At 66.5% G+C, this 19,006-nt stretch overlaps 1 protein-coding gene across 3 annotated transcripts in view; it reads left to right on the top strand.

Annotated features, from left to right (window-relative positions):
* ADGRB1 (adhesion G protein-coupled receptor B1) overlaps nucleotides 1-17,382 on the top strand; it is a 63,364-nt gene extending 45,982 nt beyond the window's left edge. For all 3 annotated transcript variants that reach the window (XM_068983659.1, XM_068983657.1, XM_068983658.1), the window contains exons 22-30: nucleotides 987-1,053; nucleotides 3,472-3,557; nucleotides 8,067-8,238; nucleotides 11,110-11,205; nucleotides 12,707-12,746; nucleotides 14,619-15,322; nucleotides 16,282-16,317; nucleotides 16,501-16,605; nucleotides 17,185-17,382. In XM_068983659.1, coding sequence (XP_068839760.1) covers nucleotides 987-1,053; nucleotides 3,472-3,557; nucleotides 8,067-8,238; nucleotides 11,110-11,205; nucleotides 12,707-12,746; nucleotides 14,619-15,322; nucleotides 16,282-16,317; nucleotides 16,501-16,605; nucleotides 17,185-17,382 — 1,504 coding nt within the window. The remainder of the gene's footprint in view (nucleotides 1-986; nucleotides 1,054-3,471; nucleotides 3,558-8,066; nucleotides 8,239-11,109; nucleotides 11,206-12,706; nucleotides 12,747-14,618; nucleotides 15,323-16,281; nucleotides 16,318-16,500; nucleotides 16,606-17,184) is intronic.
* The last annotated feature ends 1,624 nt before the right edge of the window (nucleotides 17,383-19,006 follow it).

Raw genomic sequence — 19,006 nt, 5'->3', positions numbered from 1 at the left:
GGAACGTGGCGGGGCTGTCTCATGGATGAAGTCACTGAGGCCTTGAAGGCTCAGCCGGCCTAGGTCCAGGGGCCTTGAATGCCCAACCAGGATACCGTGTGGCTTCCTAGGGTGTGGGGCGAAGAACTGAGGCCTGGGAGGCCGTGGCTGTGGATGTGGGGAAGAAGAGGGCAGCGAGAGGCAGGAGGAGGGGCTGCACGGGCCCGGCTCCCTGGGGAGCCCAGGGGGCCGGGATGTGACCAGGCCCTGGGGCAGGCATCCCCTGCACTTGACTGAGGACCCTGGCGGGGGTGGGGGCTGTGAGTACCGGGAAGGACGCATGGACACTGACCCCACAGCTGAGAGGAAGGAACACCAGTCTCCCCGGCTTGGGGACAGATCAGAGGTGGGATGTTGCAGTGGGGTTCTGAAGGATGAAGATGAGTGTTTGGCAGGTAGTATGGAAGCTCAGGGCAGATGAAACAGAACATGGGGAAGGAAGAGCAGCCCTCCCTGGGCTCAGGGCTCCTGGGGGCCCCCTGGCTGGTGTCCAGGAGACTTGGGGAAGTAGGTGTGGTGGTGAGGAGGGCTCAGGTCCTCCTGTGAGCAGGAGGCTTGATGCTGAGGCCTCCGGGCCTGCCTGGGTTGAGTGGGCAGGCAGAACTCCAGGCCAGGGGCCCAGCCTAACATTTCAGCATGATGCCAAGAGAAAGAGCTGGCACGTGAAGTTGGGGAGGGTCTGCAGGGCGAGGTGGGGAGCCCAGGCCTGGGGGAGAGTCGGGGGGGCAGCACCCTCTGCTCTGGACCGATTCCACCCGTGAACGTCACCTGTCCACCGCCTGGGGGCTCCCTCGAGTTGCAAAGCCAAAGAATTAATCACGCGCAGCATCATCGCTTGCTCCTGCCTCTTTTGGGCTTTGCACCTGCCCACCTGAAAGCTGGTGGTGCCCAGCCTGTGCCTGGGTGGGGTCATGTCTGGCCACTAACCAGCCTGCCTCCCTCCCCAGCTGCTGGCTCTCCCTGGAGGGGGGACTGCTCTACGCCTTCGTGGGACCAGCCGCGGCCGTCGTGCTGGTAGGGACCCCCGCCCTTCTGGCCCGGGCTGAGCCCCTCGCCTCCCCTCGGGCTGGGCCTCCAGTTGCGTCTGCTTCCCATCAGGGTCGCCCCAGTCAGCAGGGGCCAGTGGGACCCACAGAGCAGCAGGGGTGCAGAGGCTGGGCCAGCGGCCTCCTGTGTCTCTGGGTGCAGCTTGCCTGGTGGCTGTGCAGTGGCCGTGTACCTGTCGGGAGGCCTGTGCGGGTTTGAGTGAGTGACCATGAGGGGACGGTGAGCAGACGGATGGCCAGGCCAGCAGAGATGCGACCACACCAGGGTTTTTTTTCCTCGACTGGTCATTCACTAGAGGAAGGAAGCCCCTTCCCTTGCCCCCGCGCCCAGCACTTTCTGCAGTTCCCCTCCTATTTAGTGAGGATGGCAGTGCCCCGGGCACACAGGGGTACCGTTCCTAGGCCACCAGTCAGCAGGGAGAGGCTGGAGATCTGAGTCCGTCTCGCCCTCCTCTCCCGCCTGCCCCCAGGAAAGGGCATCGCTCTGCAGGGTCCTGCTCGCCGGGCTGGGCCTCACTGCCTCGTTATCAGACCTGAGCCAGGCTGGGGGCGCAGACTGGACTTGGAGGGGAAAGTGAGGCCCAGGGCACCCAGGGGAGGCTGAGCCTGCAAGGGACGGGAGATGGGGGAGCCAGCGGGCAGACGGAGTTGGTAGGCAGGATCCGTGGGCGGCCCCCAGGCCCCTGCCCCCAGCCCCAGCCAGCCTGCTCCTTTAGTCAGGAAGACCGGTAGGGAGGGAGGCTGCGTGCTCTGCATTTCAATGCCACTAGTCAGTGGGCTGGGCCTCCTGAGGGCCCGGGGAGAGGGGGTGTCAGAGGCAGGAGTCCCCCGCGTCCCTTCCTATAGTGCAAGGAGGGCAGGCGTGGTCCTGGTGTGCACTGCTGTGGACTGCTGCCTGGGGCCCCTCCTGTAACACGGGCTGGTTGTTTGGTTGCTCACACGTGTCCCGCTCTTTGCGACCCCGTAGGGACTGCAGCACGCCAGCCTTCCCCGTCCTTCACCATCTCCCGGAGTGTGCTCAAACTTATGTCCCTTGATTGGTGATGCCACCCAACCATTTCATCTTTGGTTGTCCCCTTTTTCTCCTGCCTTCAGTCTTTCCCAGCCTGAGGGTCTTTTTCACATGTAACACGGGCACAGGCAGATAAAGGAGGACACAGAGCCGCTGCAGGCAGGGTGGTGGCCACTGGTATCCTGCCCCCTACCCCGCCCCAAGCCACAGCAGAAAACGAGGTCACCCAGGAAAGCCGCTTTCAGCCAGAGGACGGGAGGCAGGGATAGGCCTGCCGCTGTGTGTGCGGCCATGAGCTCTTGGAGCTGAGGGGGTCCCAGGGAGTCAGCCTTCCCAGACCTCTGGGCCTAGGGTCATGGATCCAGGGACCCCCGGAGTCCCAGGGTCTCTGAGACACAGGAGCCTGGCGAGGGGTCAAGCAGCCTCTGCAGAGTTGAAGTCTGAGGGGAGGGTATTTCAGGGAGAGCGGAGACCAGGGCCCGGTGGCCGATGGGGACGCTGGGGATAGCTTGTCTCTGTCGCAGGCGGCTGTGTGAGCAGTAGCCCGAGACTCGCCTCGGCTCCAGAAGCACTTCCCGGGGCAGGCGCCCAGTGGTAGCAGGTTCAGGGAAGACCTGTGGGGTGGTGGTCCTGAGTTAAGATCTCTGAAGGACTGCCCGGTGTGGAGAGCAATGTGGCCCCAGGCAGAGCCAGGATGGGGTATCCAGAGACGGCGTCAGGTTGGGCTCAAGCTGGGTGAGCTCGTTCGTGGGACGCACACGAGTTGCCAGGACGCTAAGGATGGGGGCAGAGGGTGAGCCTGGGCGTGGCAGCAGCTGGACTGGTGGTCACCTGTGGGCCCTTCTGCGGTCTGTGCAGGACAGGTGCCCCGCGGGGCCTTACAGCCAGCCTGCTCATGTGCTTGACCACTCCAGGCAGGGGCCGATTCTCTCCAACCCCAGCCTGACCTCTGGACTCCATCCCAGATGGAATCCTGGCTTCACAAACTGTTGTTGATCCCAGGTCGGGTGGCAGTGGGCCTGGGGACCCGTCACAGGTTTGGGGGTCTGGCGGGACCACATGGTGTGGAAAACCCCCTCTAGGGACTGGGGCTCCAGGCTGTCCCCAGCGTCCCCATCGGCCACCGGGCCCTGGTCTCCGCTCTCCCTGAAATGCCCTCCCCTCAGGATGACAGGGCAAAGGGACCAGAGTTTGGGTGGAGCTGGCAGCGCCCCCCTCCCCTTTGCATCCTCCCTGGAGGCTCTGCTTCCTCCCTAGAGCCCCTCTCCTCACCCGCGGGAGGCTGTGCGAAGCCCCGTGCTGCCCGGGCTTGGGGGGCCGGCCCCAGTGCCCCTGCGGGCACCCCCCCCACATCCACTTCCTCCCGCCCTGCAGGTGAACATGGTCATTGGGATCCTGGTGTTCAACAAGCTTGTGTCCAAGGATGGCATCACGGACAAGAAGCTGAAGGAGCGGGCAGGGTAGGACCAGGCAGCCGCACCGCGACCCCCTTGAGTCGGGATGACCCAGAGCCCCGCCCCCCACCAAGCAGGTCGGGAGATGGAGGCACGGAGTCCCTGACAGAGCAGGGGCTTCACAGGTTTTCAGAGGCTGTGAAACCGACTGCTTCTCAAGACCCCAGGCCCACAGGGTGGAGGGCCGTGCGCCCAGCCTCTCCTCGCCCCTCTGTGGTCAGCTGGCCCTGAACTGGCGCAGCGCCCCATGTTTGCAGTGCCTTCAGCACGGGGAGGGTGCGGGGCCAGGCGGGATGCTCCTCCTGCCTGGGGAGCCAGCCCCAAGAGGGCGGCGCCTGGACAGGTCCACGGCGCTTGGGTGGGCGGTGCCCAGTGCCTGCAGTGCCCAATCTGAGCAGAGGCACTTGAGGGTGGGGCGATGCTCCTCCAGCTGTGGGGACCGGGAGCCCCCTGGGATCATGGACGGGGCCTGTCCCACCCCAGTGCCAAGCCCTCTTCGCCTCACCTCTGCCCTGGCTGGTGTCTGTGCGGGGGTCCACGCCCCTCCCCACCCCCCTCTGTGCCAGTCCTGCCTAGTCGCCATCTCTCTGTCTCTCTCCCTCGCCTCGTCCTGCTCTGGCGTTCCCCGTGAACAGAGCTTCAGGAGCCCTTCCCATGGGCCCCTGCCAGGCTCTGTCCCTGTTAGAAGCCTGCCCTGGGGAAGGCGTGTGACCCTGGATGGCCCGCGGGGTCTGGGAGCTGGCCGGCCTGGCTGTGGGCCTGGGCCCTGCACTGCCTCGGCCTCTGCTCTGAGTCTGTGAAGCGGGGGCTGGCAGGCTTGTCCCAGAGCACAGCGTCAGCCATACGTGCTCCAGGAACAGCGGGTCTCACTGCTCGGGGCATAGCACGGGCTCAGGGCGGCAGTGAGGCTGGGCCCGTCTGCCCCATGGCGCTGTCCTCTTGGTCTCCTGCAGTGACTCGTGAGGCAAGGTCTGCAGTCCTGCTCCCATCTCACAGCAGTGCAGCCTGAAGCTGAGGTTGGGGTGGGGGCAGGGGGCAGGGGGCGGGTGGAGCAGGGCTGGAGTCAGGTCAGGCCGCCTGCCTCGTTGGGCCTTCCTCAGGTGCAGCAGTGCCAGGGCTTGAAAGCCCAGCTGGACTCGCCTGTGGGCCTGACCTCAGCACCCTGCATGCTTAGTGCTGGCCGGGGGGGTTGCTGCCCAGGTAGCTCATAGGTGCCCCCCAGGACCATCGAGCGAATGAATCCCTCCCTCTCTGGCTGAGGCAGCGCCTGGTCCTGCCAGATGTGGGGGACCCGAGGGCGGAGACTGTTGCCTTGTCCAGGTGGCCCACTTCTTGCTGTGAATGTGAGCGGCTCGCGTCACGCTGTGCTGAATGTGGGTGTACACGGGCCCAGGCGGCCCTGCCCTGCGGTCAGCCGCACCCAGCCTCAGAGCCCGCGCTCGGCTCTCCCTGCCGCCTGGCAGGTCCAGGACCCCAGGTGGAAAGAGACCCGGGGACCCCTGGCCCCCATCCTCACCCCTGCCCTGGAGCCTCGCCCCCCCCGGACCCCGTCCCCCTACCTGGGGAGGCTCAGGCTGGACGCCCTCTGGTTAGTTTTGGGGCTACACCCCTCCCGTTCCCCCTGCCTGTTTCCACGAGAACAGTTTTGCTCTCGTTTCAGTCTGTTAATTTCACCTGCAGTCAGCTGCCCCGAGCCCCCCTCGGGCACCCCCCAAAATGTGCCAAGTGTGCAGCCCTCTCTGAGGCCAACGCCGCCTACGAAGCTGCCAGTCACGCCATGTTAGCACCGTCCCTCGCCCGCCTGCAGGCTCTGCGCCCCGCGGTCACATCTCGTTCATGTTAACGCTTTCTCTGTCCTTCATGTCATCTCTGCTGTCCCCTCTGGGCCTCGGCATCCCCCCCGCCCCCCGGTCTCCTCACGCTGTGGTCCCTGCCCAGCCCGTCTTCTCCCTTCCATCCTCCGTGGCCTCAGGGAACCAGCCGGCCCCGAGGGCAAGGGAGTGGGCTGGGCCTCTGGCTGCGAGGGGTCACTGTGCTCCGAGTGAGTGTGGCAGAATGTGGGTGTGTTGGTTCTAGAGTCGCAGTATAAGTTTGAGAGGCCGCCACACCTGTGGAAACTGGGTGTGTTGGGGCAGCTGGCTTGTTCGCTGACCCCGGCTGCCTCCAGGGGCTGCGAGCAGAGCAAGGAAAGTGTAGCCTGGCGGATCAGATGAGCCAGGAGCATCTGGTCGTCTGATCCCCAGAGACAGAGGTCCCCAGGACCCTCCTGGGGGAGAGCCCGCTTGGCCTCCGGACACTTGGGGTGGAGACTCCGTGTCCTCTGGAGGGGACGGACTGCTCCTCCGTGCTGGGGTCCACAGCCCGGACACTTGGGGCTCAGCTAAGCCCCTCCGTTGTTCCGCAGGCAGGCAGGCCCATGGGGTGGGGGACAGCCTCAGCTGTGACTCGGGCTGTGCTGAGAGGCTGTCCCCGGACCCCTGGGGGACGTACTGGGCAGGTCGCATGGGAGGTCAGTGACAGTGGGCCTGCCCAGCCCCATTCATGCCCAGACCCCTCCCCTGGGGCATCTGACTTTCCCGCGAGGGTGGCTATGCACCTGCCCCTCCTGCCCAGCGGTCACGCCTGGACCTGCACGCCCCCGCCCCCAGCTGCAGGGCAGGAACGCTTCAGAAGCTGTAGAGGATGAACCGCAGGCATCTGAGTGATTTACGGGTCCCCAGGCCCCGGCCGTCTGCCAGCCGGCTGCAGCACCTGGCTGTCAGCGCCAGGCCTCGGGCCTGGGGGACAGTGACTCACAGCAGGACGAAGCGTTTCGGTGGGGTAGGCCTGAGCCCTCTTGCTCAGACCATGAGGGGGTGGCTGGGCCCGGGGTCCAGCTCAAGAGGGCCTGCTGTGGAAGAGAGGAGGCAGACTGCGAGGCTCTGCCCACCCTGCGGAGAGAGGCCCAGGCCGGGACAGGGCCCCGTCGTGGGCTCTGAGGCGCCAGGCCAGGTGTGGGCGCGCAGGCAGGTGCGTAGAGGGTACAGCCTGCGGTGCAGCTCCCCGGCCCGGGGGATTCCGCCTGGCCGCCTTGTTCTCAGCGCCAGTGGTCTGAGAGGCCTGTGAGGCGACCAGAGAGGCCAGGTCTAGCTCTGGAGGCCCGCTGTGCCCAGGGAAAGTGCCCCAGGGTGGGGGCTGTCCCTGGGGTGGCCTAAGGGGCTCCCCTGGGAGGAGACACAGGGCTGACCCTGAAGTGGGGACCCGGGCCCTGGAAACAGCCAGGCAGGGCGGGGGGAGAACGTGGAGGCCCGGGGAGGCAGGTGTGGCTGGCTTGCCCTGTCCAGGTCAATGAGGGCAGTTTTCCCGTGGGGCTGGGCCCCTCACAGGTGATCCGCTGCAGGGGTGGCGCGGCCTTGGGGGCGGATCTCACCATGCCGACTGGAGGCCCCGCCGGCCTGGGGCTCGGGGACCTAAGGGGACCCCAGCCTTTCTCCCACCAGCTCCCCCCGGTGGCTGCCCGCGGTCCTGCCCCACCTGCTCCTGGGGAGAGAGTCCTGCCAGAGCCCCTGCGGGCAGTCACAGGCCCAGGGGCAGAGCCCACCCTGGCCGCGGTCCTCGGGCCCGGCGGGCCTGGGAGTGGCCGTAGCTGCGGGGACAGGGCCTCAGGCGGGTTTCCTCACACTGCCCCCCGGGACCGTGCTGGCGCGCTTTCTGTCCCCACACAGCCTGTTGACTCAGTGTCCCCACTGTGGGGACAAGGAGACAGCCCAGAGTAGCCTCCCGTGTAGCTCATGGTGGTGCAGAGGGCGATGCCTGCCTCTGAGGTGCTCCTGGAGGATTTCCTGGAGGAACGGGCGAAGGCTTCGGAGCAGGGCAGCTGCTCCCCTGGGGAGGGCAGAGCAGGGCCCGCCAAGAGGGGGACGCGCCTGTCGTTTCTGTCCCTGTCTGTCTGTCCCGTCCCTTCCCCATACGGCCCTGTCTGTCTGTCGTCTGTCTCCTTTCCTCGCAGGTCCACTCCTTCCCCTCCCTGAGGGGTCCTCTGGTCCCCTACCCCCGACCCCGCTGACCCCAACCCTGTCTCTCTGTTCAGTGCTCAGAGGCCTGGCCAGATGCCCTCCCCTGCGGCCCTCCGGCAGTCCTGGCCCTGGGCCTCTGGCTGGGGCTGGACCAGACCCCTCCTGCCCCAGCTCACCCCTCCCTGCAGCGTGCGTGTCTCCCTCCTGGGGCCTCCGGGACGCTCAGGCACCTGCATCTTCCAGAGACCCGTCCCCCCAGCCCTCACTGCTGCCCAGCCGCTTGGGACCCCTGTTCCGAGTCCCCAGCTGCCCCGCGAGCCCCCAGCTGGTGGTGTTGCTGGCAAAGTCGGCTCCCCAGGAGAGGAGGCAGCTGGGCTGGGTGGGGGCGGGTTTCTCCAGTTGGGGGAGAGGGCGCGGCGGGACCTGCCCGGGAAGGGAGGTGGGCCTGAGCCCTGGAAGGGAGGTGGCCCGGCCTGCCCCCGGGGCTCCAGGGCGGCCATGACGCCCACCGCGTCCGCAGGGCCTCGCTGTGGAGCTCCTGCGTGGTGCTGCCGCTGCTGGCGCTGACCTGGATGTCCGCTGTGCTCGCCGTCACCGACCGCAGGTCCGCCCTCTTCCAGATCCTCTTCGCTGTCTTCGACTCGCTGGAGGGCTTCGTCATCGTGATGGTGCACTGTATCCTGCGGAGGGAGGTGGGCCGGCAGGCGGGCGGGCAGGGGGGCGCCCTTCCTCCCCGGGCCTCGCAGCGGGCCAGGGGCCCGCACTGCCCTCCAGCCTGGGGATGAGCAGTCAGCCTGGCACTGGGCACTGGGAAACCACCTCCCCGCAGCCGGAAGGTTCTGGAAGGAGGCAGGAAGTGGGGGAGGGGCAGCTTCCTGGGCCCTGACTCTTCCGAGAGGCTGGACTTGGGCCCAGCACGCAGCCAGGGCTCAGTCGACACACAGCTTCTCATAGAGGGCGCTCCAGTGCCCTGTGCAGGCTCCGGCCGAGGCGGGGCTCGTACTCCGGCTGGTGGGGCCCCGGGAACGGTTCCCGGGGCAGCTGGGACTCCCGGCGTGGCATTTTCTGGGCTTCTCCGGAAGGTATAGGAGAAGGCTTTGACTGATCCCTGGCCCGACTGTCTCCTGGCTGGTAGCAACAACGGAGGGGACGTGTCCCTATCCTGGGGGGCGGGAGTGTGACACACCAGCATCAGACGTGGCTGCACTAGAGCCCACCCCAGGGTCTCGTGGAGGGCAGTGGGCACGCTGGGCAGCCCAGGAGGCCAGGCCGGAGTGTCCCTCGGTGCTGGGATGTCCTGAGACCCTGAGGGGTGATCTGTCTTGTGCCTGCCAAGCTGGCGCAGCCCACCCAGCCTCTCTGCCTAGAGCTTCCCCTCTGGGCGTGGACGCCAGGGCTCTGCACAGCTGAAGATGGGGCTGCCCTGGCGGGGACAGCCAAGCCCACCCCCTGCCCTGCTCACATCTGGGGAAGACAGGAATGCCCCTCTCCAGGGGCTCCTGCTCCAGGAAAGACAGCAGGGCTAAGCCCTGACATTTCTGCCAAGGGAGTGGTGCCCCCACCACCTGCAGACGTCCAGTCGGTCCCGTGTGTCCGCTCTCTAGTCCTGAGGGCCCAGGGAGAGCCTCCCCCAAGACAGGCGGGGCCCGCCCGTGCTGGAGCCAGAGACAGCCCAGGCGGAGGTGACCCTGCGGACCTACAGTGACACCCTGCAGAGAGAACCTCGCTCCCCCAGCCCAGCACCCGCTTGGGCCTGGCTCCCTGCACATGCGCGTTAAGGAGCCTCGGGATGGCCCCCAGAGTAGCTCGTGCCCACTCACCTTGGACGGACTGAAGCTGCGGTGGCCCGGGCTCGTGGCCCTCAGCCGCCTCACCGTCTGCAAAACAAGATGGGCAGCAACGACAGAGTGGCGTCCTAAGTCAGGAAGAGAGCCTGTGGGTGGCAGAGATGTTGAGTAGAGATGGAAGCGCTCGGAAGATGGAGGAGCCGAGGCTGTGTCCCGAGGGGTGGGGGTGGAAGTCAGAGGTGGATTCAGGTGACGGGCGTCCTGTGGAGGGCAGGCCGCGCAGAGGGCGGGCTCATGGGGGCTGGCACGGACTCGGCTGTCTGGAGCTCCGGGCCGCCCCTAGGGACATTAGACGGTGGGCTCAGAAGCCCCTACGTGCGCCTGCAGGGCTGGGCCGGAGGACCTGTGGGCCGGCCTCCCCCGCCCTCAGTGAGCTCCAGGGACTCATGGGAGGGGCCCGGCCACCTGAGCCCGCTCAGCTGTGCTGGGGAGGACGGGCAAGGAGGGGCTCTCAGACGCCGGCCCCGTGGGCACAGGACGTCCTGATGGGCACAAGCAGGGTCCCTGCCAGCGCCCGTGGAGTCGGTCGCGGCGCGAGGACACGAGACATGGGGAGCCCCCGGCCGTCCGTGCCAGGGGACAGCGTGTCCTCCGCACCCTCCGGGGCCAGGCCTGCCCCGCTGGGCATGCAGCAGGGCCGAGCGGATGTTTGTTGGCTGGTCAGCGAGCGTGAGAATGGGAGTGTGCTCGAGTGTCTACGGCCCTGGGGCCAGCAAGCCCCTGACCGGCCGGGTGGCCACGTGCATTGGGTTCTCCCAGTCCTCACAGTAGCACAGGCTCAGTGGCCGGGGTCACTGGGCACAGGTTCTTGGGTGTGTGCTGGGTCAGTGTCTGGAAGTCCTCCTCCCAGCTCTCCCCACCGTAACTCAGGACACCTCCTCCAGGCAGCCTTCCGTCTGTAGCCCACCCCACTCTCCGTGGTTTAGCTTCCTGCACCTTCATTTATTCCCTGTGCCCCCGCTTGTGGCCTCTGAAGTGTCAGCGCCCTGAGGACAGGCGCTCTGCTCACTGCTGTCCCCTGCTCACTGCTGTCCCCGCGCAGGCGGAGGTGGTGGCCGCGGCTCCCACTCGCACAGACCAGCAGCGTCCATGGCTAACTGGGTCTCCTTCTCCTCTGGCTGCTTCCTGCTCCCCAGCTCCCTGCCACCTGCTCCCTGGCCCCTCGCTCGCAGCCACCCTCTCTCTCCTCTCTGAAGAGCCCGAGGCCGTAATGGCTCACCCCTTCCACGGAGCGCTCTGTTCTTGGTGATGAGGGAACGAGGGCCTGACCCCAGCTAGCCCCAGACATCCAGGGATGTGCCGGCCACAGTGACTCGGGACACATCTGGACACCAGCCGACTCAGGCCGGCGGTGGTGGGCTCTTACCCACAGATTCCGGCCAGGAGAGCTTGCGGCGTGTTCTCAGGGGCCCAGAGCGCCGTGTTTTTTGAGTTTTCACCCCAAGACGGGCATAGAGGAGATCTCAGAGGTCAGAGCAGAGGCCAGGCCCTGGCGGGCTGCTGTTGAAGCTACTCCGCACTCCGTGCCCCACTCTGGCACACAGACAAGTGGGTGCCCGTGTGAGCGCCCCCCACCAACTCCCGCTGTGGCACGTGGGTCCGTGTGGCCCGCGATAGGCCCACCCCTCACCAAGATCCTGCCTGCTGGACTTGAACCCGCCTTCCCGGCGCTGGGGGTGTAGCTGGCCGTTGACTGCCTCTGCTCTCCATCCGCAGGTCCAGGATGCTGTGAAGTGCCGCGTGGTGGACCGCCAGGAGGAGGGCAACGGGGACTCGGGGGGCTCCTTCCAGAACGGCCACGCCCAGCTCATGGTAGGGTTCGGGGCCAGAACACAGACAGCCCCTGCTCGGCCCCAGCAGCCCGATAGGAGGACCTCTGAGCCCAGTTTGAGGCTGGGGTCTCGCCGAGGTGAAACCCGCAGTCCGGGGGCATGGCCAGGGTCAAGGGATGAGGGAGCTGGGCGGGGCCGGTGTCTGCCCCGGGCTCATCCTCTGGCGCCAGCCGCGCCCTCTGTCCGCACGCCTTCCGCGACCCTGCCGCCCGCCCCGCCATGAGCTTGTGCTCACACGTCCCCTGAGGGCCTGACTCCTTGCTCTATCGTGTCACACGCACAGTGCCGTCTCGGGCACCACACACCCCTGCCTACCCCTGCTGCCCACTTTGCAGCCGTCACCTCTTCCAGGGAGCCTTCCCTGAGCCCCACCAGGCCGCCTGTTCAGACCCTGGTAATGTCCTGGGTGAATTCTCCACGTTGTCATTTGGTGCCTGCTGCCCGCTGGGTGCCCCCAGCAGGTGGGAAGTGCTCGTTCAATCTTCGGGGTGCCGGCCACCTCACAGGCAGGGCCTTGGCAGAAGCTAGCGGCCGGGCTCAGGGAGGCGTTTTCAAGGGTGAGGCAGGAGCCCAGGGTGGGCTGAAGCCTGGTCCCGGATCCCCTGACACTTCTCCTGACCTCTGACCTCTGGGCAAAGACCCTGTGATCTTTCTGGCAACTTGGCCTCCGCATTTGCCAGGAAGGAGCTTCCAGTCTTAACTAAGGGCCCTGCTATCCCCCGGGGCCCCAAGGCCTGGGAGAATGCCACTGCCCTGCCTGGGTGGCCCGAGCCGGGTTCCCCAACTGGGGAGCTCCCTGGGGGCGGGGCAGGGACCACCCACCTCTGCCTCTCCCACCTCCTAGCCTGGGGGGGGGGGGTGCGGCATGCGGGACAAGTGCTGCTGCAGGAGCAGCGAGTCCCACCCTGGCGTAAACGCCTGTGCCCTGACCCCACTGTGCCTGTTCCGGGCCAACTGGCCTCCACTTCCTCGTCCAGACGGCTGTGGTGGGGGCCATAGGGGCGATGGGGGTAGGCCCCTTCCTGACACACGAGTGGGTGGGCAGCAGGGGTTCTGCTATGGGACCCTCCGTGTGTCCCATCCCTCTGGACAGACCAGAGGCCCAGGGCGTGATCGAGCTGTTCCTAATCACAGACACCCAGAAAGGGAGAGTGCTCACATGTGCGGGGGGTTCACACACAGGCGCGCGGGCACACAGCTGCACACACGTGGGCCCACAGGTGCACACAGTCTTGCTCTGTGTCAGCGCATCAGCCACGGGCACCCTGGAGCCTGTGGACACCCTTGGCCCTCTGGAGCTTGCACACACATGCACACGCACAGCATCACACACGCCACTCTGAGGTGTGGCTGCAGCTCCAGGGCGGGCCTCCTTCCCGGCCTGCGGGCAGCGTGGCACCGGGGCAGCAGCCCAGCCCAGCCCTGCCCTGCCCTGCCCTGCCCACCCTCAGGCCCTCACTCTGCCCATCTCTGTCTTGTAGACCGACTTTGAGAAGGACGTGGATCTGGCCTGTAGATCAGGTGAGCGCCTGACAGGTGAGAGCGACAGGTGGGCCTGGCCTGGGCCCACTGTTTCTTCTTTTCTCCGTGCGTGTGTCTGCTGTCTGTCCTCATCTCACAACCACCAACCATCTCCAGGCCCCCATCCCCTGGCCACTCCCCCGAGGCTGCCCACAGGGTCCCGGGGGCAGAAGCGGCAGGCTCAGAGAGCCGTCCTGAGGCTCAGGCCCGGCAGGGGAGGGGCGTCCGTGCTCGGGGAGCCCTCAGCACTGGAGAGCACCTTCTGGGGCTCCCCTGACCCCAGCCTGGCCCGCTCCTCGCCCTCAGCGTGCCCCCATCCTCAGCCCTCTGTCCCTCCTGTGGGGCAATGTGGCCGAGCCAGCTCTGTGAGGCCCAGAGTGGCGCACCCTCCTGCCCCCTCGCAGGCCTCCCATCTGTGTTGCTTTCATTCCTTCACTGTTAGCCTATCCACAGAGGCGAGGCTGCCTGAGCTTCCAGGTTAGTGGGACGTCACTGGGAGCAGTGAGCCTTAGGCAGGTGATGAGCTTCCAGGAAGCAAGTGCAAAAACAGAATCGTTTGCCCAGTGAAAGGAAGCTGTCCAGGTGTTGTGGTATTGTGAGCCAGGTGTCAGGGCCTCACAGGACTAGCTGGTTCTGTCCTCTCTGACCCATCAGACGTCTGGGAGCATCTTTTCTAGAGATGGCCTTGGGGAGGGGCGGGGCCAGGCCTGGGTGGGCGGGGCCAGGTGCTGCCAGAAGGACACCAGGATGGCTTCCTGGAGGAGGTGACCTCTGGCTTGGTTCCTGCTCCATTTTCATCTCATGTGCCAACCTCCCTGAAAGGTGATCCCAAGAGTTGAGAGCATTTGGGGTCTTGGATCTGTGAGCGTCCAGTTCGTTTGTCATTGGTAATCTGGCCCAGCCTGGCCTGTTTCCTCGAGAAGAGCCAGTGGCCAGGGGACGGGGCCCGCCCAGGCCGGCACAGGGCAGATGGGGGCCCCAGCGAGTGCCCAGGAGGCCTGCAGGGAATCTGCGCGGGGGAGGCCCACGGGGCTAGACCCAGGCTCCAGGGGGACAGCCAGAGGGTAGGGACACGCACGGGAGAAGCAGGGGGCCTTTCCTGACCATGAACCTGAGACAAGTGGCAGGGAGCAGGTTTGGCAGGGAAGTTGGTAGGTTTGTTGGGCCGCGAGGACCAGGGGCAGAGCAGAACTGCAGACTGGGTGTTGGTGTTGGCGCTTAGCGGGTAGAGAACAGAAGGGGCCTGGCTGCTGGGGAGGACAAAGAGGAAGACCAAGGTGGGCCACTGCCCACTGGTCTGGGCGGCTTAGAGGAGGAGGAAGCAGGAAGCAGCTGACAAGCCAGGGTGTGACATAGGCGTCTGTCCACCACCAGTGCTGGTGCCGGGTGCCGGGGGGCGGGGGGGGCGCTACCTCCAGAGCAGATTTCCCTAGGACTGGGCCTCAGTGGGCTGTGGGCAGCGCTGCCATCCCTTTGCATTTTCCGTGGGCTGGTGGAGGCCGAGCTGACCGGCAGGGACGAGGCAGGCGGTGGGGACGCTGCGGCCCAGATCGGGTGGAGGTCAAGGCAGCCTGGTCCTGCAGCTGCACAGCAGAGAGGCCAGTGTGCGGTCCCACCCGCAGGGGGGCTGTGTGCCACGCCACCAGGCAGCACAGGCCCCCACGCGCCCGCCAGCTGCTGTGGGTGGTGGTCTTCTGTGCTCTGTGGGGAGGTGTCCCTGCGTCCCAGCCTCCACCGAAGGCACACGGGCACGCAAGCTGCTGCAGCGCCAAACACAAGGCCGGCAAGTGCCCAGATCAGTCAGCAGCTGAGACCCGGGGGGCCCGGTGCCACCCTCCTCGGCCACCCTGACCCCCTTGTCTGTCCCCACAGTGCTAAACAAGGATATCGCAGCCTGCCGCACGGCCACCATCACGGGCACGCTCAAACGGCCGTCGCTGCCAGAGGAGGAGAAGCTGAAGCTGGCCCACGCCAAGGCGCCCTCCAACTTCAACAGCCTGCCGGCCAATGTGTCCAAGCTGCACCTGCACGGCTCGCCCCGCTGCCCCGGCGGGCCCCTGCCCGACTTCCCCAACCACTCGCTGACCCTCAAGAAGGACAGGGTGCCCAAGTCGGCATTTGTCGGCGACGGGGACATCTTCAAGAAGCTGGACTCGGAGCTGAGCCGGGCCCAAGAGAAAGCCCTGGACACAAGCTACGTGATCCTGCCCACGGCCACGGCCACGCTGCGGCCCAAGCCCCCGGAGGAGCCCAAGTACAGCATCCACATTGACCAGATGCCCCAGACCCGCCTCATCCACCTCAGCATGGCGCCTGACGCGGGGCTCCCGGCCCGCAGCCCACCCTCCCGCCAGCCCCCCAGCAGTGGGCCCCCAGATCCACCCCCAACCCAGCCCCCACCACCCCCGCCCCCGCCGCCCCCACCGCCCCAGCAGCCCCTGCCCCCGCCGCCTCCCCTGGAGCCGGCACCCCCCAGCCTGGGGGAGCCCGGGGAGCCCGCTGCCCACCAGGGGCCCAGCACGGGGCCCGGGACGAAGACAGAGAATGTCTCCACGCTGTCCGTGAGCTCCCTGGAGGTAAGGGGGTCCAGGGAGCTGCTCCCAGGACAAGGGGATCGTAGTGGGAAAGGCACAGGTGTGTCGGCCCTGTGGGTTTAGGCGACGGCTCAGCTGGGGGTGCGGGGCGTCCAGGTGGGGTGGCAGCCAGCCTCAGAGAGCCCAGGCCTGGAAAGCCAGGAGGCCAGCGTCTCCTCTGTGGGAATGAGCCCCATTGGCAGGATGGGAACCTGAGCCCTGGGCTGGGGCGAGCTTGCCTCCCCCTGGCCCGCCTGGCGTGTTTCAGGGCCCTGCCTGGGGAGGGCAGTATCTGCCTCCCTCCAGCCCTGCTCCCGGGACCTGCCGGGCCCACATGGTCCTGTCTGTGCCGAAGGCACAACTAGTCAGGTGGTTGCCCTCGATGGTGGTCTCGCTGATTGCATAGGGCTCAGGAGCCCTCAGCCTGGACAGAGTCCAGCCCCTTCGTGGTTGAGCAGCACGCCCCCCCTTAGGCCAGCCTGAGACCTGGAGGTGACCCCCAAGCCCTGCTCAGCCTGTAGGACAAAGGCTCAGGGTTGTGGGGGAGCCAGCCAGGCTCAGCACCCTCGGGGAGCCCCGCCCTCTGCAGTCCGGGCTCCCACCTCCTGGTGCGTGCCTTGGATGATTCAGCCCCGGGGTTCCAGTTGTGTGGCCGGCCAGAGGTGCTACTACCCTGTGTCGCAGTCTCCTTGTCCCTGGGAGCGTGTCCTGGGCTGCCTGAACTGGACATCTTTGCCCAGCCCTGGTTGCCAGGTGTCTCCAGGCAGAGTAGCCTCTAAGGGCCCGGGATACTGAGAGCCATAGCTTCAGTGCAGTCGGAGGTGTGTCCGCCGGGGCTCGGCTGGGAACAAGGGTGGGCCGGGGCAGGGTGTCCCTGGCCTCCCTCACCCTCTGGCAGGAGCTCGTGTTTAGGGGATCTGAGGGTATGCTCGCCAGTGTACACCAACCCCTTCTCCCCACAGCGGCGGAAATCACGGTATGCGGAACTGGACTTTGAGGTGGGTCCTGGTGTACCCTGTCCCACTCACCCGGCCCAGGCCTTACAGCAGGTGGGGAGGGGCTGGGGAGAAGGACTGCCCCCCTCCCCCCCATCGGGCGCCCAGCCCCCAGGAGCCTGCTCAGGCGGGGCCAGGGCAGCCCCTTTCCTGGCTCAGGGCTCGCTGCCTCCCCGCCCGCTGCAGAAAATCATGCACACACGGAAGCGGCACCAGGACATGTTCCAGGACCTGAACCGGAAGTTACAGCACGCAGAGAAGGACAAGGATGTGCCGGGCCCAGACAGCAAGGTCTGGAGAACGGGGGCTGGGGCGGGGCTTTGGGGGACGGAGCCGAGAGGGGCAGGGGCGTGGGCCGGGCGTGGACGGGGCTATGAGCCCTTAGGTAAGCCCTTATCTCCTTCGTCTGGTCCTACTTCATTCATTCATTCATTCGACCTTTCCCCGGGATTGGCGTGGACCAGCTCTTGCTAGACCCTGGAGGGACAGGGCGGGTGGATGGGTCTGTTCGGGGGCCGGCTGGAAGGGTAGACAGCATGCCGGGCTGACCCTATCCTGGGCGAGCCTGGACAAGGCTGCCCCCCAGTGCCAGGCAGCAGCCAAGGGAGGGGTCGTGAGTGGGCAGGGGCCTCCGACTGTCCTTCCTGGCAAGCCACTCCCACACCCTTTACTCAGTGGTGTGGTCGCCGCCCTTGTGCGGGTCAGGAAAGGCTCTGCTCCCGGGCTCCCCGCTCTGTGCTTGGGTCTCCCTGCCTCCCACACCTTCCTGCCCGGCCCCTTCCTCATGGCTTGCCTCCTTTTCTCCACTCCCTGTCTGCTCTGTGTCTCTCCGACTGGGCCCCCACCCGTCCACTGCCCACCGGCCAGCAGCCAGAAAAGCAGCAGACGCCCAACAAGCGGCCCTGGGAGAGCCTCCGGAAAGCGCACGGGCCGCCCGCCTGGGTGAAGAAGGAGCTGGAGCCGCTCCCGCCGTCCCCACTGGAGCTGCGGAGTGTGGAGTGGGAGAAGTCGGGCGCCACCATCCCGCTGGTGGGCCAGGACATCATTGACCTCCAGACCGAGGTCTGAGCGGGCGGGCGGCGGCCACGCACCGGGCCACGGACGAGGGACGCTGCTCTGCCCGCTCCTGCCGCAGGACGGGCACAGACACGCTCGTGGGCAGCGGGCGAGGCCCGCGCCCCGGCCTCAGGGCGCTCGGACGGCGGCCAGGCAGAGGCCCGCAGTGCTGGGACCAGAGCCAGACGGGACAGGAGACAGCGGCCCCCATGGGCACAGGGCTCCAGAGGCCGAAGGTGCCTCAGACTCTGCCCTCCTCGGGCCCAGCCCTGGTGGGCGGGCAGACAGCCGCGGACAACGGCCAGGCCTGGCGTGGCCAGCGTCCCCAGGGATGCCCGCCTGAGCTGCTGCAGCAGAGGACCAGCCTGCTTGGCCCGGCCGGCCTGGCACCGTTTTTTAGACACCCCCACCCCTCGGAAGCAGCCAGCCCCCCTCCCACAACCCCTTCCAGGGCCTGGGTGCCCCTCCCCAGGCCCAGGCGGAGAGCACAGCCCTCTCCCCTATGCCACCCAGGGCCAGGAGCAGAAGCCCACTCCGGGAAGAAACAGGGGTGGGGAATCTATTTTTTCTCTCCTTTTCTTTTCTTCAATAAAAAGAATTAAAAACCCAAGTTCTCTCTGCATGTCTCTCCTCTGTGCAGCACACACACCGGGACCCTGGTGGGCTGGCAGTGGTCTTTGCCGACCTCGGTGGCCCTCCACCTGGGCGGGGAGGGCTGGGGAGGCCTGGGGGCTCGCCACCCAACTGTTTCTCAGCCTGAGCTCTGAAAGGCTGGCTGAGCGAGTGAACACTGCGGGTCCTGCCTTTCTCCTGTGCTTCCAGCAGGGGGCAGCCTGAGCCTCCACAGGGAGCTGGCAGGACACATGAGGGGCTGCGGTTGTGGAGTGGCCAATCTACTCACCCTGGGCTGTGCACCCCACCCCAGCGAGCCTCAGGGCCTCTACCAGCCAGGCGGACCCCCTGGGCCCTGAGAGGCAGCAGGCAGAAGCCTGCCCACAGAGGAGACGTGTATTTGGGGCCCCCAGCACCCTGAGATTATGGGCCACTAACGATGTCATCCAACAGGAAAGCGATGTCAGAACCGGTTAAAAAGCCGTGGGTGCTGCCTGGCGCAAGGTTCCTGTAGCAGCCTTGCCTGTCCTCTCCCCAGCTTGTAGGCATCTCATGGGTCACCTGTGACCCCGCCCCCTCACCCATAGTCTTTACCAGCAGAGGGATGGGGAGGAGCTTGGTGAGGGCTGCCCACTGTGAGTGACTGCAGTGACCAAGGATGGAGAGAGACTGGGGACCTTGCCTGGCTGGGAGGGGCTGAGTGACCACTGTGACCCTGTGTGAGTGGACAACAGGGAGGGAGGGAGGCATGCGGCAGCCCAGAGGTGCCAAGCCCTCCAGCCTCGCACAGCAGGCACTTGGGAACCAGTGCTTCCCCAGGGCACACAGCCCAAGTCCAATTATGAACACTCCAGAAAGCCAAAATGTGGGGTGAGATTGGCCAGCAAGACGTGACCCAAAATGAAGCTCGTTACAGCTCATGTGAACCTCTGAATGCACGCTTGGACATGTTAGCATGTTCCCCCTGGGGTGCTCGGTGGAACCTCACCCATGCACTGTACTGGCTGTAAATCCAGAGTCCGGA

The sequence above is a fragment of the Capricornis sumatraensis genome, chromosome 11, assembly GCF_032405125.1.
Source record: "Capricornis sumatraensis isolate serow.1 chromosome 11, serow.2, whole genome shotgun sequence".
Classification (NCBI taxonomy): domain Eukaryota; kingdom Metazoa; phylum Chordata; class Mammalia; order Artiodactyla; family Bovidae; genus Capricornis; species Capricornis sumatraensis.
The sequence above is the reverse complement of the archived record's forward strand: the minus strand, read 5'-3'. Positions and strand labels throughout refer to the sequence as shown.